Source organism: Rhinopithecus roxellana, chromosome 17, assembly GCF_007565055.1.
Source record: "Rhinopithecus roxellana isolate Shanxi Qingling chromosome 17, ASM756505v1, whole genome shotgun sequence".
In the NCBI taxonomy this organism is placed as follows: domain Eukaryota; kingdom Metazoa; phylum Chordata; class Mammalia; order Primates; family Cercopithecidae; genus Rhinopithecus; species Rhinopithecus roxellana.
In genome coordinates this window covers 19,480,386-19,507,999 of record NC_044565.1, presented here as the reverse complement: position 1 = coordinate 19,507,999, position 27,614 = coordinate 19,480,386, and the positions used below count along the sequence as shown (strand labels likewise).

The 27,614-nt window shown below is 49.0% G+C and overlaps 1 protein-coding gene and 1 long non-coding RNA gene across 4 annotated transcripts in view; one reads left to right on the top strand and one right to left on the bottom strand.

Moving 5' to 3' along the window:
• The window catches only part of REEP1 (receptor accessory protein 1), a 125,836-nt gene that overhangs the window by 3,697 nt on the left and 94,525 nt on the right, over positions 1-27,614 (bottom strand). Inside the window, exons 6-8 of one of the 3 annotated variants that reach the window (XM_030921235.1) lie at positions 14,864-15,041; positions 9,556-9,591; positions 2,240-2,391 (exon numbers count right to left, since the gene is read on the bottom strand). In XM_030921235.1, the coding sequence (XP_030777095.1) occupies positions 2,240-2,391; positions 9,556-9,591; positions 14,864-15,041 (366 nt within the window). Of the gene's footprint in view, positions 1-2,239; positions 2,392-9,555; positions 9,592-11,206; positions 11,288-14,863; positions 15,042-27,614 lie in introns of those variants that run through there. The other 2 variants (XM_030921236.1, XM_030921237.1) reach the window with 2 other exon arrangements.
• On the top strand, positions 210-3,558 carry LOC115894278. Its single transcript, XR_004054361.1, has 3 exons — positions 210-263; positions 2,605-2,744; positions 3,260-3,558. It is a non-coding gene; the product is annotated as an uncharacterized LOC115894278 (long non-coding RNA).

Below are 27,614 nucleotides of genomic sequence, written 5' to 3'. Positions count from 1 at the left end.
AATTGAGCACTGCAATCGGAAAATCTGAGATTCAGAATGATCCTAAGAGCACTTCCTTTGAGCATGACCTTTGTGCATCATGTCCGCAAAGAATTTCAGGGTTTTTCGATTAGGGATGCTCAACTTATATAAAGGGCTCCACCTCGTCTCTCCCACAGATGACTCTCAAGGGACCCCTCCTTCCATAGGATACACAGATCACAGGAGGAGTTCCTATTTCAATGAAAGTGAAGGGGACTTTTTCTGGCACAGCACTCGAAGAGGTTCGTACAACTGGCCCCAACCTACCCTCAGCCCCCGTATCTGTCCACTTCTCTGTATATACATAGAACTTGCTCTACACTGTGCCCATTCATACCTGTCTTCCTTCTGACTGGAAGCCCTTCCCTCCCTCCTCTGTCTTGCATATTTCTAGGCCTCCTGAGGACCCAGCTCAAAGGTCACTTCTGCAAAGGTTTCCTGGAGCCCCTCTTGCCACTGCCTAGCCACACACAACCAGGCGTTGTCACCTCCTGTGTTCTCTCATCATGTTTTGTACATGTCCCACAGCAGAGGACTTTGCACCCAGTGAGAAGGGGTTGTGTGGGGGCCCTGCTCACTCCCCACCAGACTGGGGACTTCCTGAGGGCAGGAATGTGCTCGTGGCACATTCACTACCATTGCCTGGTGAGTGGCTCAGTGCTGGGCAGGCACGTAGAAGGGAGGAAGTGAATGAGCTAGAGAACAAGACTCAGGCCCTCTCATAGAATCCTCATGCTACAGCCTTACCACTACGAGATGCTTACCAGCCACCTCTGGACAGAGACTGAAAACAGAAACAACGGAACCCACCTTTACAGTAATCTGCCTCTTGGCAGGCTGGTGAACAGTAAACAGTAAAGCATTTTGTGCAGCTTTAATAAACAAAAGCAAAATAGCACAAACCCTTGGGCCCTAGAATTCTTTAGGCTGGGCTCCTCTCCCCATCAGGAGGCTCCCCAGGCCAGATTGCCCAGGCCGGACTCCTCCAGCAGTGTCCAAGCCCAGAGCATCCTTTCCCAAACCCTCTAACTTTAAAAGGGATGCATGTGCGCCTCACCTTGGAAAGGAACCTGATTAACTGCACATAGAGGTGGTCATAATTACAGTCCTAATGAATAAGAATGCTAGGCTGCTCAGTGTCTGTGGAAGGGAATATTTCAAGGCATCTCCCCATGTAAGTCTCACAAGGGTCTGTACAGAGACTTCCTGTTTGCTTCAGATGGCCTCTCAGGCCGTGATACTCAGCAGATAGGGAATAAGAGAGAAGACCTTAGGAAGCAGAGAGAAAGACTGGGGTCCCTGCACCTGCGCTTATAACTGGTGACTCCCTACCCACGTCACAGAGCAAGGTCCAAGAGGCTCCTGCTGCCAGAACTCCATCTACATCCTACAACTGACAATAGCATGTATGTCAAGGGTATTGGTTCTGGTAACTCTAAAGGGCTGTACCCTTTCAGTAACATTTCATGAATAGCCACTTTGTACCAGGCACTATGCTGTCTCTTGGAGATACAGCGATGAACAAGCCTTGTTCTTACTTATGAAAACTTTTCAAATAACACATTCTGAGTTTTCTTCCCTCAAAACACCCATTTAGGTTGCTTTTGACTTGTACGTCAACTTACAGTAGTAGTAGTTAATACCTGGAAAAAAACAAAACAAAACAATAAAGACCTAGATACTTTACCACTCTCCTATTACTTTTTTTTTTTTTTTTTTTTGAAAAGGAGTCTCGCTGTGTCATCCAGGCTGGAGTGCAGCAGCGCAGTCCCACTGCAACCTCCTTCTCCTGGGTTCAAGCGATTCTCCTGCCTCAGCTTACCAAGTAGATGGGATTATAGGTGGACGCCACTATGCCCGGCTAATTTTTCTATTTTCAGTAGATAAGGGGTTTTGCCATGTTGGCCAGGCTGGTCTCGAACTCCTGACCTCAGGTGATCCTGCCTCAGCCTCCCAAAGTGCTGGGATTACAGGCATGAGCCACTGCACCCAGCTCACACTCCTATTTCTAAATGAAATTAATAGGATTTCCTCTCCTTGGCAAGTAGTTGCATGCTATCCAGTGGCTGGTTCTGCTTGTCTGATGGAAGGAGATCTTTCCACCCGAGGTATTGAGGAGATGATGGTGCCCCAAGAGATGCTGCTCCCAGGACCCCCAATCTCCAGGGCACAGCCTTTGGAAAACACACTCCAACCCACAGCCCCAGACACTGTGTACCTCCACGGGCAATTCCGTCCTTCGAGGTGCTTTATACTTGTACATGAAATCCAGCAGGTCTTCCTCCTCCTCGTCAGAAAACGCCAATGGGTTTTGGACCTGGTGGGGCTCCCATGCCTTCACACCACCCTCATTCACATCTCCCTCAACCACTTAATGTCCATTTACAATCTACACAGAGGAGACAAAGTATAGCAAGGAGGCATCAGTGCAGGGAGCAGGGAAGGGCAAGGTTAGGCACACAGCACAGCAAGCCAGGCCTGTGAGGACAGCTGAGGCCCCTGCGTCTGAGGAAGCACTGATGTTTTGGGGGCCTCCTTGTAGGGGGTCTGCGATTGTGAAAATGAAGTTGTATGAATCTCCAGGCACTGTGCACAGAAACAACCACAGACTCAGAATCTACTGAAAAGCTACCAAGGTGGCACCACTTCCCTGGGTGAAGAAAGAAGCGGCCTTAACTGAGACACATCAATCCCTGCAGCTCAGTCCTGTGATCCCACACCAGGTGAATGCTCAGGGAAAGAATCTCCTCTAGAGAAGATGGCAGCAGTGATGTGGGGTGGGGTGGGGAAGCAGTTTCTATGTTATACATACAAGCCATGTTGACAGTGTATATTATACTTGCATATTCAACTCCAAGCATTCCGTAAGAGACAGAATGTAAAATGCCAGGAGGCCTTAAGGGATAACCTTAAACAAAGCTATATAGTTTTGTTTTTTTTTTCCCAAAGGCCCAGTCCTAGAGAAGCAGGGAAACCTACGGAAGGAGAATCTGACAGAAAAAAAAAAAAAAGCAAGATTCCTGGTTTAGTCTGCCTTGAATACATCTGTAGGAAAAGCTTCAGAATTAATTCATCTCATTGAACCCACAGTATTTCTTAAATGTTAAATGCTAATACATACTCCATGTCATCTGTCTTAGCTAGCTGAGATGTAAAATATCTTCTGCCCCTACCCAGCTATCTGATATACACACACATCTTTCTATGCTTCATCTATTGTTTTTACCTATAATCACAGAATGCAGAACTAAGGAGATCTCAAGCCATCTGGTCCAATCACCATGAGGCCTCCAAATAGAAACCAGAGCTCTTCCTGGGACACCCTGCTCCTAAGAACATATTCGGCCACCAAATGTGCTCTCTCTCCATCAACAGTGGACTTGCTAGACTATTCCACCACCAGGCGTGGAGTAAAACACAACTGAACCCTCATCTTGGGCAGCTTTACCAGCTACTACTGCTGTGCTCCCCAACAGCCAGCAGGAGGCAGCACAGCACCGAAAGCTGAATTTTAGGCTGGGGTGTGATTGGTTCAGGCTGGGCCTTAGTAAGTAAAGTCCTGAGATCATTGATGTTCCTTTGATTTTATTATTATTATTATTATTATTATTATTATTATTATTATTATTATTTATTTCTACTCTGCACTTCCCTCAGCTTATTTACTCTGGGTTTAGTTTGTCTTCTGCTCCCTTCCTCTGTCCTAATCAGCTGCATCCTGTTGAGCACAAAGACCAGTGACTCCAGGGAGCCCTTGCTGAATACTCTGACCCTCCCTGGCCTCCCCACTCTGAGACCCGACAGTGCTTGGAGGCTGTGCCACACAGCTTGTGTTGGGTGCCCTGGTCCTCATGTCAGTCTCATTGCCTTAGCCAACAGAAGGCATCCTGAGGTTGGGGGGCCATGGCTGATCCTCCCTCAGTCCCTCTAAGCACCTGACCCAGGGCTAGGCACACAGTGGCCACTCATCAACTAAACTAAGTAGAATCCTGAAGTCATCTCAGTAGAGCTCAGCTCTTGTCCCAAGTCAAAGCTTGATACTCCCATTAACCAAACCAGGAAATTCCTTCTGGACACAGATACCTCCTGCCTGGCAGGAGGGAAAGAAGACCAAAAGCCCTCAGACCAAGGCAAAAACTGCAGAAGCAGCCTGGCCAGCTCCACCCCCGCAGCAAACTCCATGACGTGGAAGTGGGGTAGGTACCATTTCGAGTCTGTGCCTCTGCATATGCTGTAACCTCCACATCCAGGTCCAGGGCTTTCCCTGTACTGATAGCTGTGGGTGTCAGAAGGTGACCCAAAGTCACCGTGAGATCCTCAGGCATCTAACAACCCAGGCCAGTCATCCAGTCTGGATTCACTGAGGCTGAGCAATGAACTCACACATTACCAAAATCACCATCATCACTATAATCTCAGGCTTTGTGCATGTTCTCCACTGCAAGGATTGCAGGGTAGAAAAGAAATGATCCTCCAGCCCAGTAGGAGTGATGGTTCAAGGACAACCCAGATATCCAAGCAGGATTAGAAACAAGTACTCAGCTCAGCAGAGGCTGGGAGCAAAAAAGGTCAGTGTGGGTAGTAAGGGAGCCAGAAGTAGCCTCAGGAAGAAGCTACAGAGAGAACCTCCTAAAAAGAGAAGACCTCTCCCAGTCACTGTGTCCGCTGAGCATTTCTGCTAAGAGTTGTTTGTAATATTTGCCTTCCTCTCAGAACCAGTGAGAATAAATATTCTAAATAAGACAAGCTTCCACGCCTCTGGCTGGCTGTTGCACAGTGGACATGAATCTCTTAACTAATTGTATTTCCCTCTTTGCAGTGGTTTCAAGGAAGCCAGGTGTCTCAACAGTCTACACCTTGATGGCATGCATTTAAAATGTTCTTCTCCCCACTGATTCCATCTTACTTGCCCACTCCCTTTTCCCCATGCTTCAATTTTCTTACTTTTATTTGCTACTTTAGATATATTTCCACAAGTAGACCTAACTCCTTTTTATATCAGGAAGGAATATACATGGAGAAATGAACCCCACAGAACACAGTCCCAAAAGAAAGGCACCAGGAGGAGCATGAGAGTGAGTAGCTGGGTAGAAAATCCCATGCTCTGCCTCCTCCATGTTCTTGTCCCTGAAGATCTAAAGATTGGTGACCCAACAGGTCCTTACCCCTGGCAACAGGCCTGAAAGAGTATTGCTATCCATATCTTAGGACTCTAATTGGCTCCCAGAGACAACGTGTATGGGAGGAGGGTCTCCCACCCAAGTTCATGGCCATAACAACTTGCAAACCTCAGGTGATGGTGGCCACGGCCTTGAGCCTGCAGAGCTGCCACTATGATGCCCAAAGCTGGGGTGCTTCTAGGAAAGGGCAGGGTCTCTGCTGTCTTCCATAGCAGGGGAATGGGTGTGTGGCTTGGCTGATGTTTCTGTATTAGCAAATGTGTCAGCAGGGTTACAGCAGCCAGGGCTGCAGGCTCCACCTCTTCTCTCTGTGGGGAAGGTAGGGAGGGAGAAACTGGCAGAGCCTCTCAGCCCTTTAAAGGCCTATGTAGCCTGCACTGGGCCTAGGGCCGCCCCACCCCTGCAGTGCAGTAGAACCTCCCCTAGGTTAGCAAAAACATTCCACACAGCACACATTAGTGGGAGCATTAATGGAAGGCAGCAAATGTCTGCAGAAGAGCACGCCTGTCTGGAACACTTACATCCGCGTCCCCAACAGCACCGAGGAGAGAGAAAAGAACATTCCGTTAGAGAAGGGTCTGTGGCACTGAAACTCACACATGTGTGCACCATGCACACATGACCATTCACACACACATGCACACTCACATGCACACATGTAAACACACACATGCTCACTTACTTCCCATGCTCTAAACCTCAGGCAACTCCTCCTGCTGTAATCAGGACACTGCCCAGAGGCCACACTCAAAATGCAATTCTCTCTCTCTCTCTCAGAGGACAAAAAGGATGACGGCTTTTAAAAATTATGTCCTACATGCTTGATTTTAAAAAGCAGGGAGGGGCACCTCTATGACTAACCACACAGGCAGTAATCCAGAGTTCAGCTCTATATTACATAGAGGTAGGCAGAGAAAAAAGGAGAGAGAGAGATAATAATAGACACACAGAAAAAGAGAGACAAAGACATGCAGAAAACAATAGGGAATCAGCTGACAAATGGGGAAGGAACACAGCAAAGATGGGAAGAGAATGTTCTGGCATCTGAGATGTGCAGCTTAGAATAGAGGCTGCTGCCCTCTGGGGCCTCCAAACTCTGTCACTGCCCTAAAAGGCACTTAGCAGCCTCTGAAAGGCCTCCTTTCCCCTACCCCCATCATGAATTAAGACCTGAATTTACAGCTCCTAGAAAATGTTCCTATCTGCTAGGGGATCCTGGGGCTCTGCATGACCCCAGAAGTAATTTGAATCTTCCCAGGCTTTGGTCTAAGTGAGCGCCCCCTGTGACATTTCAGGGGACCAGGAGAAAAGTGTCCCCGACACCTGTGAAATCCTCTTACCACTTGAGAGTCAGCCTATAGCCCCAGGTGCAAGACAGACCTCCCACAACACCATCTGCCACCACTGCACAACCCAGTAGACTGTCAGAGTTGGGAGGACCAAGGGACACCTAATGGAGGGGGAGACCGAGGCCTGAAGAGTGCAGGGGTTTTCCCAAGGCCTCAGAGGGAATGGTGTAGGCCAATCATCAAAGGTTTCCTCACATGCAGACCTGAGAGCCAGGACACAGGTATTAAGAGGCCCTTGGAGAGGCAAAGGCCAAATAAAGGAAGGGCTGGGGCAACGGCTTCCAGGTCTTGAGGCCGCCACCAGGCCTCACCTGCTTCCCACTGTCCAGCAACCCCCATCCCAGCAGCTCCCAACTTGCTCGGGGATGAGGAACCAGAACTTGGACACTGAATCCTGGACACACTCTTATGCATGTGCAGCCTTCCAGAACTATTTAGTTCCTACAATCAACCACAGCTCTATTGAAATGCACTGGAAACGCTCTGTCTGATCATGAAACCACCAAGTGTCATGGCAGGAAAGGGCTTCTGAGAGCAGCGCAGAGCAGTGCCAGGGGAAGAATGGAGGAGAGGACAGCCACTCTCCCCGACCAAGTGCCAGTCTCCCAGAATTAGAGGCTTTTGGAATTGCTCACAGAATTTGCAGACTCAAAACTACAGTGTGAAAAGACAGAAATCCCTGCAGTTGCCTGGAGCCACTGGCACCACAGGGTCATTTCCCATGAACTAGTGTGTCCACCAGGCCAGCGTCTAGTGCCCAGTGCTAGAAACAGCTGAACGCAGCCCCTTCATTTCCAACTTGGACCAGGAGGCCCCCCAGGGACACAGGGTTAGAGTCAGAGCTGGGCCAGGACACTTGTCTCCACCTGCAGCCCTGTTCAGACTCGTCTGTCAGCTCAGTTTGGCCTTACGGCCTCCAAAATCCCCAGCTTTTTTTTTTTATGGAGTTTCGCTCTTGTTGCCCAGGCTGGAGTGCAATGGTGCCCTATCAGCTCACCGCAACCTCGGCCTCCAGGGTTCAAGCGATTGTCCTGCCTCAACCTCTCGAGTAGCTGGGATTACAGGCATGCACCACCTCGTCTTGCTAATTTTATATTTTTAGTAGAGACAGGGTTTCTCCATGTTGGTCAGGCTGGTCTCAAACTCCCAACCTCAGGTGATCCACCCACCTCGGCCTCCCAAAGGGCTGGGATTACAGGCGTGAGCCACCGTGCCTGGCCTAATCCACAACTCTTCTATAAAGGACTTAAAAAGCTGAGCACTGAGAGCCTTAAAAATAAAGCAATGCAGGGAAAACAGGACACGTCACATAATGCAGTTTCCTGTCTTGCTCACTGCCGATGTGGGAGGGGCATGTCATGTCTTCGCGGCACCAGGGCTGGAGCAAAAGCTATATTAGGCACCTTGCGTGCCTTCCTTCCTCCCTTGACAGTAGCCAGCAGGCTGCAGGCCAGGCATGGCCCCTGTTGCCTTCTGAGTCTAAGGCAGCTTCTCCATGGGGAGCCAGGCAGCATGAAAGGGGCGCTGGATTAGTCCAGCACCCTCACTAGTCCCTAATGTATCTAGTTAAGGTTAGGCAACTGGAGAAGCAGGTCACGGCAACCACCAGGTGGCTGTGGCTCCAACAAGCCATCACTCACACACTGGGAAGGCAGCAGCAGGAGTCCCTGTCCAGAACTGGGAGACTTCCACTCTCCTGGGGGTCTCCTGGCTGCTCCAGGCTATCACCACCACCACCATCACCATCACCACCACCACCATCACCATCACCACCATCATCACCATCACCACCATCATCACCATCATCATCATCCTTCCCAGGATTATTATGGCCCTTTCACAGCCATTTTCACAACAGCACAGTGATGCCAGGAAGCAGGATCTCATCTCCGTTTTAAGAGGAGGAACTGAAGCTCACAGCAGTTAGGAGATTCATGCAACGTTGCACAGCTAGTAAGTGGCAAAGCAGGACCAGGGCTCCCTTAGCTGCCCTAGGACCAGAAACCCCTGGAACTTCAGGACTTCATCATTTCAGAGGACCTTAGTCCTCTGAAGTTCCTGTGTCCTTACCTGGAGCACAAAGAAGTATGACCCTGTTGTGGCTTTTTTTTTTTGAGATGGGGTCTTGCTGTGTCACCCAGCTTGAGTGCAATGGCACGATCATGGCTCATTGCAACCTTGACTTCCCAGGCTCAAGCAATTCTCCTGCTTCAGCCTCTCGAGTAGTTGGGACTACAGGTGCACACCACCGCGCCTGGTCTTTTTTTTTTTTTTTTTTTTTTTAATTGTAGAGATTCATTCTTGCTATGTTGCCCAGGTTGATCTCGAACTCCTGGGCTCAAGAAATCCTCCCACTTCTGCCTCCCAAGTTCTGGGATTACAGGCATGAGCTACCGCACCCAGTGACCCTGTGGTGGTTTTAAGATATCTCCACACATTCTTTGATGCTCCTCCCTTCAAGAGGTGGAGATTAATTCTCCTCCCCTTGAATGTGGACTGGTCTTAATGACATGCTTCCAACAAATAGAATAAGGCAGAAGTGATGAGTGTGACTTCAAAACCTAGGACAAAAAAGGTACCCTGGCTTCCTGCCTGCCCTCTCTCTCTTGAATGGCTCACTTTAGGCCAGGCCACCTGCCATGTTGTAAGGACTCTTAAGCAGCCTCGGAGAGGCCCATGAGGTAAGGAGCCTCCAGTCAACAGCCATCTTGAAAGTGGACCCTCCAGTTTTGTCAAGCCCTCTGATGACTCAGCCCGGGCTGACATCTTGACTGCAGCCTTTTGAGAGACCCTGAGCCAGAACCACCCAGTTAAGCTGCTCCCAGATTTCTAGCCTACAGAAACTGTAAGCTACTGTGTTTGCTGTTATAAAGGGTTAACCTCCTGACCCCTCCCTATGACCATGCAGCTGAAAGGGAGCCCCAAGATCAGGTGCCCACTCCTGGTTAGAAGCTCTTCCCGAGTGAGAGTCCAGCACACTGCAGAGAGGCTGTCTGCTTACTCACCTTTCCAGGTCCTGCAGGTGGAGCAGCAGGTACACACTGTGGGAATGGGGTGGGGGCACCATCAGTGACATCCCCCACTGGACAGGAACCAGCCCCGGGCAAACAGGGAGGCCTCGGAGAGGTGTGGGGACCCCAGTGTGTACAATATAGGGATCCCAGGAATGTGGGTCTCTGTAGAGACACCAAAGTGGGGAAAGAGTCATCTCAGATTCAGTTTCCACTCAGGTGCAGAAGATACCCTCACCTGGCACACAAGTCAGTTCTTGCACCCTGCAGCCCTAGGCAAGGCAGGCAACAGTCAAAGTTCCCTCTGGGAAATAACTCCAAGCACCCCTGCCCAGAGCCTCCTCTTTTCGCTTTCCAGTTCAGAATGTCCTCCAGGAAACCTCCTCAGACTTACCTCTGAACTCCAAAGTGCTTCATATCTGGGCATTTGCAAAGGCCTAACTGGCTGCTGCCTTGTACACGCCATTGGTCTTGGTGCACATCTGGGCCTTGGCATAGAGTAGGTGCTCACTAAATACATGCTCACAGAATGACTCCAAGTCCATGGAAGGGCAGGGTCATTCTTTCAACATTTCTTGTACACTTCCTGGTGTCCAGTGCTAGGCATTCAGCATATGGTATCTGACTACACACCTCCCAGCTCATTCTGCAGGGAGGGCCCTGTCAATCCCTGCCTGCCCTGACCCTTTAAGCAAAGAGGAAAACTCCAGGCAAGAGAGAGGTCAGGCCAAGTACACTGCCCAGCCCCATTCTGGGTGCTGAAAGCAGCAGGAAAGAACTCTCCTTCCCCTTTTCCAATGCCTAGACCCTGTGTCCTCAGAGCACATGCAGAGGTCTCTGTGTGCCAGGCATGTGGTGGGTATGTTGGGTAGGCATTTACAGAGAGAAGCACAGAACCCTTGTCTGCCTGCCAGGAGCTTGCAGCACTGAGTGACCGTGCAGGGACAGTCTTTGTGCCCCTTCCTCTCTTCCTTGTTTGTGTGCATCTTCCTTCCTTTTCTCAAGATGCAAGAGGTCGCATGGATATCCCTTCTCGGCTCACAGCAAATGGTCCATACTGGTTCATGGGATCCCCCTCATTTTTTTTTTTTTTTTTTTTTAAATGAGACAGAGTTTCACTCTTGTTGACCAGGCTGGAGTGCAATGGCGTGATCTCAGCTCACTGCAACCTCTGCCTCCCAGGTTCAAGCGATTCTCCTGCCTCAGCCTCCTGAATAGCTGGGATTACAGGTGCCCACCTCCATGCCTGGCTAATTTTGCATTTTTAGTAGAGATATGGTTTCTCTATGTTGGTCAGGCTGGTCTCGAACTCTCAACCTCAGGTGATCCGCCTGCCTTGGCCTCCCAAAGTGCTGGGATTACAGGTGGGAGCCATTGTGCCTGACAACCCTTTATTATGTGCCTTTACATGACTTTTATTCCCACATCTCACTCACATTCTCCTTCCTCCTCAAGGAGTGTCACTTCTAATATTTTAATGTGCAACTTTTTGTTTGAACATGTTCTTCATATAAACTCTGTATTGTTACTTTGCATGATAGGCGTAGCTTTTTATTTTACATAAATTGTTAGATAAAATCTCATTCTGTTCTGCACTTTTCTTCAGCTGGCATCATGCTTTCAAGTTCCATTGTGTGCACATTTAATCTGTTGCTTCCAGAGGCTGCAGAGAATTCCACGAGGCGCAGCTCCCACCTCTCTCCAGGTTGTCTTCAACTCCTGCCACCTGTCCAGGGTTTGCAAATTCTCTGGTTTCCTCTCCTCACAACCCTAAGACATAAGCTGAATAGGGATTATTGGGCGTTTTGTTTTACAAAGAAGAAAGCCTAAGGGAATCAGGTCTGTCCTCTGTGCCAAGGTCAAATCCTATGGTAGCGCCTGCCCGGGTTGTTCTGAGAGACGTCCTGAGGCTGAATTGAAGCTCAGCAGGAACGAGCGTGCCTTGCTGTGCTGCATTTGCTGTGTCTGCACAGGCCCGGCATCACCCAGCCAGGATGAAGTCTAGAGTCTTCCCCTCTTCTGGGGCCCTTTCTGCTACCTGATGTGGCCTGGCATCCGAGGCCCACACTGGGGGCTGAGCTGGGAAGGCTACACCAGCCCAGTATAAATGGGCTTCCTCTGCCAGACTTCCTCCAAGGCATGTTGACCTTACTTGAGGGTATGATAGCCGAAGAGCCTCTGACCCAGGCAATTCTGCCCTATAACCAGGCCCCAGGCCATCTTTCACCTGTCTTCCTTTTTTTTTTTTGAGACGGAGTTTTGCTCTTGTTGCCCAGACTGGAGTGCAATGGCGCAATCTCAGCTCACTGCAACCTCTGCATCCCAGGTTCAAGCAATTCTCCTGCCTCAGCTACTCCATGAATGGCTGGGATTACGGGCATGCGCCACCACGCCTGGCCGATTTTGTATTTTTAGTAGAGACGGGGTTTCTCCATATTGGTAAGGCTGGTCTTGAACTCCCGACCTCTAGTGATCCACTCGCCTTAGCCTCCCAAAGTGCTGGGATTACAGGCGTCAACCACTGCGCCCGCCTGGCTCCTGTCTTCCTTTTTGAGATGGCTTTTATTTTAGGCTCCAGAACAGCTGGAAAGAGCACCACACTGTTCCTGGCCTCCTTACTGGGTTGCACCTTTCCTTTTTGCCCCCTGTGGTCACAGGTGCTGAGGCCAAGGGGGCCAGCAGTGGGGAGGGCTGGGGCATGATGCAGCACAGCTGGTCCTCTCAGCCCAGGACAGCCGGAACACTCCCCACTGCCTCCCTGGGGAATGGCAGGGGATGTCATCCCCTCTGCTCATGGAGAGTGGCAGAGCCAGTGCCAAAGCAGTCATCTCACCAGGTAGCTTTTCTACCTGGTGCTGGGCTGGGAAGATGCTCCAGGCCCAGAAGACACTCCTATCTCCCTGCAGACCCTGCCAGCTTCTTGCATTCCCAGTTCTGTGGCTGCCTTGAATAATTCACCAGGGGAGGTCTAGGCAGGAGGCCTGGATTCTGGGCCTGGGGGCCTCAGCCCATTGCACAACCTCTCTGAGCCTGCTTCCTCCACTGGGCTCACCTCTAAAATGGCAACACAGACTCTTAGAGGCAAAGGGATGCCAGGGCCACCTAGGCCCGCTTCCTAGCCAAATCAGGAATCCCTCCCTTGAACCTGACCATCCAGCTTTGGCTTGTGTACTTCCAATGTCAGGGATCTCCTTGGGATCTACCTCCCAAGATGGCCCATTTTGCTCCTGGATGCTCAGCATAACCATGTGCCTTCTCAGGCGAGACAAATTACAAAAAAGAACAGTGATAACAGCCACCATGCACTGGTGCCAGGCATGACCATAAACACTTTTACATAGTTTGTTTCACTTGAAGCCTCACAGTACCCCTACAAAGGGGTGTCATTCCTTGTGTAGATAAGAAATCTGGGGTGCAGAGAGGGTAAACAGCTTGCCTGGGTCATGCAGCAAGCAAGTGGCTACCCCCTTGGAACTTCACCCCATTGGCTCTTGCTCTCTGCCCTCTGGGTTTCACTGAATTGAGGTCCCTTTTCCATCTAAGGGGCAGCTTTCATCTGAGGCTTGGTAGATGATGAGCTGACACAGTGTGGAGATGAGACCTAACTCTGTTTTGTATCCCTATTTCTGGGGCAGTGTCCAGCAGATCAGAAGCTGTAGATGCTTGACAAATCCTGGATGGTTGATGAGTGAGTGACCAAGGGCACTGGCCCCGGAGTCAGGAGGCCACACCCTACTGCAGCCCAGCGTGGGTGACTCTGCACAGTCCCCTTCCCTGGACCTCTGTCTCTTCACCCGTAAAATCATTGGATTTAACTGAAAGATCCCTGAGGTCATTTCCTGCCTGGCCTTTTGGGATTCCATTCCTGCGGCAGGGTGGGGGGGGGGTCCCTCAGGGGGTAACCCCTCCCTGAGGTGGCCATCACCCCCACAGCCGAGACTCCACCTCCCCAACCCTCTCCTGCTTCCAGCAGTGACAGGGTTAAAACATCTCCCAACAGAAAAGCCACAGTCTTAAGACCTGCGAAGGGCCAAGAGGACACTGCTGAGAGGGAGGAAATGGACAGAGCCCTGAGCTGCACTTGGCTCTGCGCATGAGTCGCCATTCCCAGGCAGCCACAGGCCTCATGCCTTCCTGTCGATGGCTAAGACCCCCAAGCATCAGATGGGGTCTGTCAGGACATGGGGCTTATGGCCAAGGTGTCCTCTGCAGGCTGCACCTTATAGCACACAGTCAGTCACAGGTGGCCAGACATCTCCATTTGTAGATTTAAGGGCCAGGCAGCCACCAGACATAACGTTGTGGACATAGATTCCCACCCCTCTCACCACAGGGAGGCAGAAGAGGTGATCCAGAACCGTCCTGCACGCTCCCACCATCAGTCCTGGGCAGCTGCTGTGCTCAGCCCCTGAGAGCCAAGGCCCCTGGTATCCTCCCAAGGAGCAGCCTGGGAAATTGTGTGTCCCTAGCCTGTGTCCCCACCCTCCATGAGCCTGAAACCCACGCTGGTGGATCCGATGCCAGGGGGTTCCCAAACGTGACTGCATCTCAATGAAATCACACTTCTGGGTCTCACCCCAGACCTAGTGAAGCCTCTGTGGATGGGCCCAGGACTTTGCATGTTTAACGTGGTCCCCAGGTCAGTCCCAATACCGGCAATCCCACAATGGGCGTGTGACACCAGAGTCAGACATTGGAGGCAGAGGTGTGGTTACTGTAAGGTCCCGGTCACCACAGGAACCAGAACTCAGAGCTAGCATGGCCCTTGGTATGCAGAGGCTGGGGATGGTGTGAGGTACATGAGAGGTCAGAGATGAGAAGGAGACAGCAGAATGAGAGAGAGGACAGGCAATATTCAGGCAGGGAAGAGGGCCCGTGAGAGCAGTAAGCCCGGGTAAGAAGACAACGTTCAGGTGTCAATAGGTACGCTTCCCCGGAGTCTGAGAAGACAACACAGAAGGCTTCTGGGGCCCAGGTCCAGTTGTGCCTGCTGCCTCCAGGCTTTGCCTAGGCACTATCCCCCAACTACCCCCAATTCCCCAGACAATCATATGGAGGAAGGGGGACCCTCTGGTGCAGGTGACCTAGCCCTATCCCTGATCAGAGTCACCAGGCCGGTTTCCTGGCCTGGCCTGAGGGGTGCTCCGCCCCTTGGCTGACCTGGCATGATCTGATGGACACCTCTGTTGGTGGCAGGTCCATGGGGCCAGGGCCAGTCTGCATGCCACACTGCGGACTGGGCCTCTCTTAAGGAAAGCGGGGCCCAAGGAGTGGGAAAGAGGGGAAGTAAAGTAACACCTACCTGAGCTGCTAGCGCTCTCAGAAGCACTCCTGGACATCTTAGGCTGGCCGTGTTTGCTGCTGGCCCGCCCAGGCCCCGGTGGTGGGGGGCCCGAGGGAGCAGGGGCGCCGTCTCCCCTGATGGTGGTGAGGTCCTGCATGCTGAAGCTCCGCAGTCTCTCTGATAAGGCACCCTGTCCCTGGATACAACACAGGAAGGGCACACGTCAGAGGTCCTGCTCCACAGGTCAGACTCGACAAAGGCCAAGAGGGAGCTCTGATGGTCAGCAAGGTGGAAATCAAGACCTGGATCAACTCTGAGGCGCAGGTGCCCAGACACTGCTGCTGGAAACACAGAGAGGGTCAAATCCCGGAATTTTCCAGGGGCTCCTCTGGGGCTCAGCAATTGCTCCTTTGGCTTCAGGCTCCCTCCCTACCCTCAGACACTCCCACGATGATACGATGATGATCCTGATCAGGAGCCTCAGACAGACCCAGGGCCAAGAGCGTGACTACTGCCTGCAGCTCCTACTCCCTCCAGGCCACCTGCTGCTTCTCTTGCTTTGCATAAATAAAAATCCACATGTATCTACGTTTTTCTCAGTACATGAGAATCTGGTCAGGCAATCAAAACCTAATATTCAATGTACTTAGTTCTTACTATTTTCAAAGGACACAAAATACAGACAATAGTTTTCTAAATGTTTGACAACAGAAATTTCTTTTATTTGTATAGCATATCACTGTCTGCAAGGCACACTTACTTCTGCTGGTGCATTTCAGCTTCATAAAATACCCAAAAGGTAATGAATCAGGAAGGAAAAAAATGATTTAAAAAACCCCTGCTGACTGTCACCATTTCACATTCTGAGGGAGACAGAGAATCTCGGAGGGGAATTGTTCTTTTGTTTAGAAAGCAAGATCAATGCATTTTACTTAGGAAAGAGCAGCTCCTCACTGTCTGGATGAGAGAATGTGTCAGAGTGAAAATGATCACAGTGAAGGCTCAGGGATGGTGGCATTGCTTTAAGTGTGCCTCAGGGGCTGCAGAGAGAGGCTACAGAAACCTGAGAGTGGGAAGAGTCTGGGGAAATTTGGAGCACGAAGTGAGAGGCAAGTAACTACCAGGCAAATGAATGAACTCAGACATCTTCAGAAAGAAGAAAGCCTGGAGGGTATGCAGGCTTCCCTCGGGTGCATGGCACGACAGTGGCATGGGAGAGGTATTCTATGCCACTTGGACAATGAAGGAAAGAGTGCTCCCAGAGATCCGGGTGACTTGAGGACAATACTGCACAACAGACATAACAGAACCAACAAATCAGCACAAAATCAATTCAAGCCGCTGACAAGAGGGCTGTTGGTGGGAATGATGAAACAAGCAAGGGCCAAAACAGTTGAGTAAGAGGTTTTCACGGGTGAGAGAAGGGTTTGGAAGATTTTTTCATTTTACTTAATATAAAAAAATAATGAAAATGAACCAACAAAGCACAGCAATTCGCTGAAGTGAAAGATCCAGATGGGATCAAGGAGCAAACGCAAAATGAGTTCATTAAAAGGGAGGGGGAAACAAAAGGGGCTTGCAGGCAGGTTTAAAAGAAATGCCAGGAGAGACCAGGCCTGGTGGCTCATGCCTGTAATCCCAGTACTTTGGGAGGCTGAGGCAGGAGGATTGCTTGAGTCCAGGAGTTCGAGACCAGCCTGGGCAATGTAGTGAGACCATGTATCTACAAAAAATTTAAAAACCTAGCTGGGCATAGTGGTATATGTCTGTAGTTCTAGCTACTCAGGACACTGAGGTGGGAGGACAGCCTGAGCCCAAGAGGTAGAGCCTGCAGTGAGCCGGGATCATACCACTGCACTCTAGTCTGGGCAACAGAGTGAGGCCCTGTCTCAAAAAAATAAAAAGAAAGAAAGAAGTGCCAGACTAAAACCAAGATGCACTAAAATATGAACCAGATCTGTTCCCAACCTACCAAAGATATAAAAACCATGTTGCCAGGAAACCAACAACAATAGCACAAAGAAAACTATTTAAATAATCAAATAAATACAATTAGAATTGTAAATCCAGGCCAAGAAGTATTTGGAGGCTATTACATGAAAAAAGACAGACATCACCTTGGTTGCCTCCGACACTGCTCTAGAGTGATGGTGGGCAAGGGTCCAAGGCCTCACGTCCTTGGCAGGAACAGCTGGGTGGTCTTTGCCAACGTAGGCTGGACCAGCCAGACACCCATTATATAACCCCTTCAAATATAACAGCCAATGATCCATGATTATTTTACTCAGAAACATTCTAGGCGGCATCTAGAATTTAGAAGAAATTTGATGACTAAGGAACCAAACTTGACTCTGAAATGAGTGAGAAAATATTCTGCTAATTATAAGTGAGTAACTCAGGTTAGTGTTCAAGCCAACTATTCACTGACTCACTCATTCATCCTCTCATTTCTTCATTTACTTTACTTGTTCAACAATTACCAAGAACTTTTTATGGGCAAGAACATGGTGCTAGGTGTTAACATGAAACACCAAAAGTACACTTTGATTTCTGAGAAAATGTAAAACGACAAATATACAGATACAACACAGAAGTGCCCTAACAGAAGCTACAGAAAGTGAAGATTGAGAACAGTAGTTCCTGAGTCAGGCCTGGATTCAAATTCCAGCCCTATCATTCAACAGCTGAGTGATCTTAACCTCTCACCGCCTCAAGACCTTCATTTGCAGAAGAGCATCCAAATGGCCAGCTGCTGGTGCGGATTCAATGAGATTACATCCTTAAGATACCCATCACATAGCCCATTGCATATTTAGTCTTCAATAATGTCAACTATGATGATAATGATGTTGATGCTGCGGCTACTGCCTAAGACACAAAGGTTGCTATTGAAAGCTAGTGAAAGCTGCCTAAGACACAAAGGTTGCTATTGAAAGCAGAGGTGGAAAAGGTCACTTCCTGAGCTTCATTTATTTGGGACCCCAGGCCCAAATAAACGGCCAGGGACGAATTCCCTCAACAGTTTGCCAGTTCTCGCTCATTGTCACTTGGCAACATATGTGAGAGAAAGTAACAGCAGGCATTGCACACCTTCATTTTAGCAAAGTGCTCCATTCCACTCCCAGAAGCCAGCCAGTCTAGCTCCAATATCACACTGGCAGTGGCAGAGGTTGGGAAAGAGAGGGAGATAATAATAGCTCAGTATCAACCTAGGCCTGTGTCAGAGGAAATTATAGTGGCATAGATACAAGACTCTTAAAAACAAATTAGTCCTTGCCCATCAAAACACTCTGAGATGGTTAAAATCAATATGCCTGACCGGGTACAGTGTCTCACGCCTGTAATCCCAGCACTTTGGGAGGCCAAGGTGGGTGGATCACTTCAGGCCAGGAGTTTAAGACCAGTCTGACCAACATGGTGAAACCCTGTCTCTACTAAAAATACAAAATTAGCCAGGTGTGGTGGTGCACGCCTGTAATCTCAGCTACTCAGGAGGCTGAGGCAGGAGAATCTCTTGAACCCGGGAGGCGGAGGTCGCAGTGAGCCAAGATCGCGCCATTGCACTCCAGCCTGGGCAACAAGAGCAAAAACTTCATGTCAAAAAAAAAAAAAAATCAATATGCCTCCCTCATTTGTAAACCTTTCAGCCCTTCTCAGTCTCTACACAAAATCTCATTCCTATTCACTTTCCACAAACCCCATTCCATACTGTCAGTTCAGCTGTGCTCTGTAGAATCTTTGTTATTCTAGACTATTGTCTTCTGGGAAGAACCACAAGTTGTTCATTGGTATTCTACAAAATTGGGTTCCCTACTTTGGGGAAATAAATTTGGATTTTCTAAATCTGGAAAGCGTTAATACCATATTTTCCATAATTCCATGAGCCACATTATCATACTAAAAGCTCTGAGAAGGCCCATCTGGTGGCGCATGCCTGCAGTCCCAGCACTTTGGAGGATAAGGCGGGAGAATTGCTGGAGCCCAGGAGTTCAAGACCAGCCCGGGCAACATAGGTAGACTCCGTCTCTATTTTTAAAATTTAAAAAGACATCACTAAGTCACCAGAATAATAATGATAGCACCCACCTCCTCCTAGACTTCTTGAAAATGATTTTTATCAATTTCAAGACATATTTTTTGTCTCTGAATCTTACAATTGCTGCTGCCCTGACATCACTGTCAATGCCTACACATAGATATACTTGGTTGTTATTCTCCCTGGCATAACTGGACAACTGAAGCCCCTGAGTGTTTAACAAACCATTTAAGAATTGCTTGAGAAAGGAATATGAATCTCAGTTGTCTAACACATATCTCACTGACACCTTCTGGTATGATCAAGAAAGTGGCAGCTTCAAAACTGGCATGAATGAAAATCCCAGAAACAAAAGCTCAACATCACCCAACACACTGGAAGGAACAGAGAAAGATATGGCATGGTGGGATACTGACATACAAGTTGAAAAGTGATTCAGGAGACTCCGAAAGTGAAAAAGTGAGGTTAGAGAGATCTTAACCACTTATCGTGCTAATGTGTTCCTTTTTCTTTCTTTCTTTCTTTTTTTTTGAGATGGAGTTTCACTCTTGTGAGCCAGGCTGGAGTGCAATGGCACCATTTCGGCTCACTGCAACCTCTGCCTCCCAGGTTCAAATGATTCTCCTGTCTCAGCCTCCTGAGTAGCTGGGATTACAGGCACCCACCACCACGCCTGGCTAATTTTTGTAATTTTAGTAGAGACGGGGTTTCACCATGTTGGCCAGGCTGGACTCGAACTCCTGACCTCAGGTGATCCACTCACCTCGGCCTCCCAAAGTGCTGGGATTACAGGCGTGAGCCACCATGCCCAGCTGTGTTCTTTTTAATGTATTTATAAAAGTGACAAAAGAAGATGTCTAAAAGTCTTTTTAATAAGATGAAATAAACATTCTGGCTGGGCACAGTGGCTCATGCCTGTAGTCCCAGCACTTTGGAAGGCTGAGGCGAGTGGATCAACTGAGGTCAGGAGTTTGAGACCAGCCTGACCAACAGGGAGAAACTCCATCTCTACTAAAAATACAAAATTAGCCAGGCATGGTGGTGCATGCCTGTAATCCCAGCTACTCGGGAGGCTGAGGCAGGAGAATCGCTTGAACCTGGGAAGCGGAGGTTGTGGTGAGCCGAGATCATGCCATTGCACTCCAGCCTGGGCAACAAGAGCAAAACTCCGTCTCAAAAATAGTAATAATAAATAAATAAATAAATAAACATTCTAAGTGAAAAAACACTGTGTCCTAATTTAATTGGCAATATTATCTTTCTTAGTGGAACATAAGATAATGATGTGTCTCAGAAACCACAGCATTTTAGATTCAATGAAACACGGTTGCACTTCTCAGAGCAGCTTTCTCTACTCATCCCAGTTCTCTGTAATATGCTGTCACTGCAGCTTTTGAGCTGTACTTCTCTCTTGTACTCCACACAATGATATTTAAGTATTGCTGTTGTCTGTTTTATTCACTGTTGCAGCCTTGGCACCTGCCACTCTATTTGATACACATTAGGGGTTAAGGAGTTGCATGAATGAACGTATGATCATTTATGGAGCTGCCTACCGCCTGGGTGAAGAGTGACAGTGGAAGATCCCCACCTCAGCCTGACGCATCAGCCAGGGTCCCAGACCTGAAAGAGCCTCCTGCTGAACAAGCCTTGAGATGTGTCTGTGAGGAGTGTATAAGAAGTGTCAGAGGGCTGTGGGTGCACAGGGCAGAGGGCACACATTGGAGAGGCAAGGCGTACCAGAGGAGACTGCACTTGAACTTGGGTGGGTGGAGGACTTGGGTAGGTGAAGATGGAGACCAGGTAGAAAAAGAAGGAATATGTGTTAGTATTTATCACCACTGAGAGTGGCCACTTCAATCCACCCCCGAGTGAGGTCTTTGCAGTTTTGTGTGCTAAGGAGATGGGGGTCCACTTATACCTTGTTCATGGCCAGGGATGTATCTGAATAGCGGAAATGCCTGCAGAAAGACTACGTGGTTTCTTTGTAAAAAACCATGCCAGTGGAAGGCGGGGTAAGAGTAAGACTTACTCTTCACTGGACACTCTCTTTTGTCCTTTTAGAATTCTGCACCAAGAACATGCATTACCTTTAAAAAATCAGTACAATTTAATTTTCGGTAACACCAACAGCACTCACTCAAGGTCACCCTGAGGACCTCGTTTTGTGAATATACAGTGTGCACGATGCAGACCAATGCCATCTAGACCAAAAAAAAAAAAAAAAAAGACATAGGAGTAATGAAAACAGCAATAACAGCAACACAGAACTAAGAAGGAGTTCACGGTATCTCCAGAAACTGAATGAGTTTTGAGCCCTTAATGAGGTCCTCTTTTCCAGAGGGACACACCAAGTCACAGGGGAAGGCTCCAGCAAAGCACAAAGTTTAGCCCATCTCACTTGACACAATATCTAATGCCTGCTACTGAGGACAACAATAAAGACAAAGGGTTTTAGTGAGTCAGGAAATTGATAACAAAGCCACCAGCACAACCGCATTTCCCACCGGTAATTCAGAAGGGGTTAGTAATTCCTTCCAAACTCCACAGGGTGTCCGCCTCACTGATGGAGTGAGCCTCCACAGCCATACATGCACCACATCCAAGCCAAGCAGGCTCCCAATGACATGCTGCATGAGGACCAGGCCCTTGTTTGTGACGTGAAATGGGATTAACAAACCAAACAGAGAAGGATAATTTCTACTGCAATAGCATCCATCATCAAATTCAATCCATTCTCCAGGCATTAAACAAAGGAAAAAAAGCCCAAGTAAGTTAATCACATGTTAGATGCTACCAAATTCACACCATAAGAGTCTCTGGAAAGACGATGAAGCGGGGCCCGGCTCCGTGTGCCCCACATGGATTAACACACACGCACACGCAGGTGCTGAGGCAGCGGGGACACCTGCCTCTGATCCAGACCACGTGCTGGTGAGCAGAGCCGGCGGCCTGGCCTCGCTGCCCGACTGGATCAGTTTGGAGTTAGTCACACCTCTCAACAGGGTTACCTGCCCTTCTCTCAGGTCCAAAGAGAAGATAAAATGAAAGAGTCGAGCCACCTGATAAAGGGGAAAAGGAGAAAAAAGCCATGGGCACCAAGGCAACAAAACGGGGTTGAAGGGAGCCATGTCCTCACCTCTTTCCTCCCATCACTCCCTCGCTCGCTCACCCGTTTATTCACTCACTGGCAATAGACGCTGCTGGAGTGTTCACAAAGCTCTGTGTGAAGCACCGCAGAGGAACAAAGATGAGGATGGTATGGTCCCTGCTCCCATGGAGCTCACAGTCTAGCTGGGGCATCAAGACACAAAAGTGTATACAAGGGCGCAAGTGACAAAGATGACCAAACGTGGAAGAGTCCAGGGCAGGGGACAGCACCTTCACCATGGCTGAGCATGCACAGAGGCCTCATCCTGTCATACAAGGGGTGAAACCCAAGAGAGGAGTGAGGTGAGGGCTGCATCCTCTGAAGCGGGTGGGGGAAGGTGCGTGCTGGTGGGGAAGTGCTTTGGGCCAGGGCATGAGAGTGGATGAAAACCCAAGGTACATCTGGGAAATGGTGGGTGAATCCACCGGGGGAGAAGAGGCTTTGGTGCTAGTGAGTAAAAGGAGACCAGCCTGGGAGAACTGGGCTTCAGCTGCCTACACTTGGTTTTTGACAATAAACTGAGCACTCCACTGAAAGTTTCTGAGAGGTGAGCAGCGTGAAGGAGGCGGGATGTTAGAATGATGAGAACATCCTAGATATGCCATGTGGCACACAGCAAGAACTTGCCCCCAGTACCTGTTCTCCCCTTTTCTCTCACTTTGCAGCAGGCACGTGGTTGTCTGGAATACAGACTGTATTTTCTAGTCTCCTCTCTGGGAAGTGCCCTTAAGGAGAGACAGCATGCAAGAACAAGCACTAAATGGTGAAGGAGGAGGTGGGCTTGGTGCTTCTGGTTCGGAGCAGGCTGGATGGGAGGTGAGAAGCGGGAGCCCAGGAGGTGAGACAGGCCTGTGCTGACCAATGACTGTGCTCCGGTGAGTCGGGTCTTTATAGCCAGACCAAGCCTGGCTATCTGAGCCAGGCCCTTGCCCGGTGATGGGGAGTCAGGGCCACCAGGAGAGACCCTCTACACACAGCTGCTGCCCCTGGCCTTGCCCATGGAAGTCTCAGCTGGAAGCTTTGCTTCGTCCATGCTTCCTCCTTCAGAGGCAAAGGCCCTGCTGGAAAGGGACAATGAGAAGGGAGGAAGGACAAAGCGTGGGAAGGGGGAACCCACAGGACAAATCTGCCCAGCTGCTGGTGCAAAGTGAGCTCTAATTATACTGGTGTGCAAACATGCCCATGCTATGGCACGTGATCGAGCTTTACAGAAACTGTGACTTATGGTGACACCTACTTGTGATCCTCATTCTTTCACCCTGCATTAAGTGTTCCCCAGCCTTGCCACAAGGCCAACAGAGAGCTGATCAATCATCCGAAGAGCAGTACCTGGGGTGTGAGAGACTCTCAAATCCTCAGTGAGGGACAATCACCTCTCAGGTACTCAGCCACCAGGACCTGGTAGTGTAATCCAAGCACAAAATGGCCAGGAAGTGTCAGTTTAGGGTGTGTGTGTTGGGGTGGGGGGTGCTTGGAGTGATGCAAGGGCACTGGAGGAACTAGAGACCCTGGTGCTGATCACGGCTCAACAACCAACAGCTGCACGGCCTTGGGCAAGTCACTCAGACTCCTGCTTGGTTTCCTCCCTGAAGTAAGGGTTCCAGCTGCTCCAGCAGCCCACATTTGACCTTCCTCCTGTCTTGGCGGGTGACAGGTGCTCATGTGTCATAAGCTGCCCCTCAGGGGCCCACATACCTCAGGGTGGAGGAGGAGGAAGAAGCACCCCTATGAAAAGTCAGGCCCATAACAGTGGGGAACCCTGAGTTCAGGGGAGTGTGACTTGCGCAGGAAGACAGAGCAAATGCGAGGTGGACCAGGATAAGGCAGGAAAGTCAGCCTCCTGTGCAGAAGAGCCTGCCTTGTAAATAACATCCCAACGCCAGGGCCCGACTTATTTGTTTTATTCTGTTCAACAGTGAAGAAAGAGAAGATCATAATCAGCCTGAGATCAAACTGACATATGAGCAAATAACAGACAACCTTTATTAAACATTTATTATGAGCTCTGCATCCTGTGAAGTCTTTACACTGCCTCATAACTCCTGTGGCAGGTACTATGATCATCCCTGTTTGCAGGTAAAGAAGCGAGGTTCAGAGAGGTGCAGCAGTAAGTAGGGAGCTGAGACTTTTAAACCTGGCCTGCTTATCTCCAAAGCCCAACTTTGGATATCATCAATGCTAAGTATTGCTCTGTTGGTCATGGCAGCTAAAAATATGCACAACAGTCTTTCATTCCTTTAACATTTAACGAGCACCTATGGAGATGCAGGTAAAACACAAATATAAATGACAACAGTGGTGCAGAGGACCCAGGAGTGAGAGGCCAGTTCTACCTGGGACCAGAGGAGGCTTCATGGAGGAGATGGCATTAATCTGAAAGGGTGGGGAGGATTTCAAAGAGGTAGAAACAGAGGCAGATGAAGCACCAACATGAGCAGAAGCAAGAAAGAGAAAATTCTGGAAGTAGCACTCAGAGTTGCTATTTCCAGAACAGTACAGAAGACAGTGCTGTGAATGCAGTGTCACAAGAGCCAGAGAAGTAAGGAGAGACAAGACTGGAAGGCTAGGATCAGGGTCGGACTGCACAGGCCTTAAACAGTAGGGAGAGGAGCAGTTGACCATTTGGGTAGCTACTGCAACAGTCCAAGCTAGAAGGAAGGGTGTGGAGGAAGGCCCAAAAGCAGAGAAGGGATGTCCAATAGTTAGGACTTGAAGAGTAAGTGGGGGGAAGGTGGGGCATCAAAGGTGACAGAGATTTGGAGCTTGGGTGCCTGACAGGATGGTGATTTCATTATCATCAGAATGGTGGGACACATGGAAGGGCAGATTTGGAGTTATGGAACTGTCGACTAAAGTACGAAAGAAACAAGGGAGATGTTCAGCAGAGAACCAGGAACACTTGGATTGAAGCAGAGAAGCCCATCTGGGAACCAGGTGCATCAGGTGATAGTTGAAGGTGAGGGACAGGATGAGATGGTGCTGGGAGAGAGAGGAGAGAAAGGTGGGGCCCAGAGAAATTCACCTAACACTGAGGAGTGAGGAAAGGAGGGAGGAGGCAAACACGAGAGGGGAATCAGAGAGAAGAACGAGGAAGTGCCATGTCACCACAGCCAAGAGACAGCCCTTCCTGCTCACGCATGATCCTCAGTTTCCTCAGACCTCTAGGTTCCACCGGGCCCTGTGAGGTCAGGCAGGCAGGCTTCCCTCTTTCCTCTTGGACCCTTGAGGCATCAGGTTGCACAGTCTCCACAGGTAGTCACAAAACAGCAGGTAAGTAATGTCGGACCACCAACTCCATGTGAATTCCTGGCCCTTCCTCCTCAGCTGAGTGTGATGTGGGTGTTTCATTCATTTGAATCCACTTCACTATTCATGGAGCCGTGTGAGGTGAGGTAACATTCCAGGTAGAAACACTGGGAGAACAGGAATCCAGCACACTGATAAAAAGTCTTGCTTGGTTCTGCTTCGACACTTTTTGAGAGTGAAACTTGGGTACGAGTTGACTAATATTTGGGAGACTGGATGGGTAGGGAATACTTCCAAACTTTTTCAGCAGTTTGTCCGTAACAGTTTAGATAATCTTGGTGTTTAAAAATGGTTGCCGTGGTGAATTCTAAATATTAATTTCATGTCACATCGTACTTGGCTAAAAAACGAAGAAAGAAGGCTAACTTGATGTGAGCTAGCACAGTGGCCAGGAAATGCTTCTCTGAGGGTTGAAGAGACAAACACGGGCTTTCTGGAATCCTTACCCTCTTTGATTCAACAGATGGTAGAGACTAAAGCCAGAGAGGTGAAACATATGGATCTGGGTAGGGGACAACATCTCTTCTCCGTCCTTGGAAATACCTCCTAAGTATGAGCTGAGACAGGGAAGTTTTATAAAAAGAAAATCAATGCCTGCCCTCTGACTAATTGTAAACAGGTAGTTTTTTTGCTAGAAAGCAAACAAAGGCAAGGCAACTGACTCCAGTCAGGTGAGAAACCCCAAATCACTGGGCTTATGAAATTCCTCAAATGAGCTTTTGATTCCAAAAATAAAGTTTCATGGTGATTTAAAAGCAGTATTTTATTCAAGCTAGACATTTAGATAGAGCACTGATGGATAAAAGATAAGGCTTTTTTTTTTCTTTTCTATTGTGCTGAACTGTTTTGTGGAGCTTCTTTTTCTTTTTAAGGAAAAAGTGAGTGGGAATTTTCTTTTTTTAAGTGGAAAAACAAAGTGATTTAACTCTCAGTGGATTGTTCCTGGCTGTTCAGATGCTAAGGGCTATAACCAAGGCTTGGTTATCCCCTGTTGGCCACTGACTATAATTGCAGGCCAAGTGCCTGAGTTTTAGAGGGCAAGTCAGGAAAGCAGAGGTCATGGTGTGAAAGCAGGGCCAGACCAGTGAAGAGGAAGAAGAAATAAGAGCTACAGCATGGGTGCTGCTATAGGCTGTTTCCAGCTCTCTATTTTCCTGGTGAACCTTATATACAGAGGCCTCAAGGAGCTGAGTAGGTAAAGAGGGGTGGGTGTCCTGTTGAAGCCAGAGCAACTATGGGCAAAGGGGTGAAAAAGAGGCAAAGGAGAACCCTGGAGGGTTAACAGAGGGCTTGGGGCAGTGCTGTCCAAAATAACTTTCTTCAATGATGGAAATGTGCTATCAGCCACACTGGCGAATGAGGACTTGAAATGGGGCTAGTACGGCCAGGTATGGTGGCTCATGCCTGTTATCCCAGCACTTTGGGAGGCTGAGGCCGACAGATCACCTGAGGTCAGGGGTTCAAGACAAGTCTCGCCAATATGGCAAAACCCCGTCTCTACTAAAAAATACAAAAATTAGCCAGGCATGGGGGCAGGCACCTGTAATCCCAGCTACTCTGGAGGCTGAGGCAGGGAGAACTGCTTGAACCTGGGAGGCAGAGGGTGCAGTGAGCTGAGATCATGCCACTCCACTCCAGCCTGGGCAACAGAGTGAGATGCCATCTCAAAAACAAAAACAAAAACAAAAACAAAAAACAAAACAAAATAAAAAAACGGGGTGGGGGGCTAGTACAACTGAAGAATTCAATTTTAGGTATACTGCTGGGAAAAGGGCTTGTGGGGTGCCTGTATAAACTGGCCATAAAAATATGGGACAGTAAGTTGTGGAAAGCCACAGGAGGCCTCTGAGGAGGAAAGCCTCCTTATTGCCATCATGTTCCCATGCTCAGAGCGAGACCTGCTCTCTTATCTGTAAACACTGTGTTCAAGGAAAAAGACACTCCTTTGAAACACCGGGATGTGGACAGATGTGCAGACTCCTAGTTAAGCCTGCTCCCACTAGCTACTCTCTGATAAGTTAAAGATATGCTGTTTGAGCACAAAGGAGATTCATTTAAACCGCTATTGCTATAGATTATGGCTATGATGTACTGTCTCCTTTTCACTGTTTTGCCCTGAATATCTCTGCTTCTTAGATCTAAGTGATTGTATTCAATAAATAGTGTGGATACCAGAACTCTGGGCCTTTTGCAGCCTCCATTTTGCAACTGGCCTCCTGGCTCCTACCTTTATGAACTTTTAACCTGTCTCTTCTCATTCCTTTGTGGCCACCAGA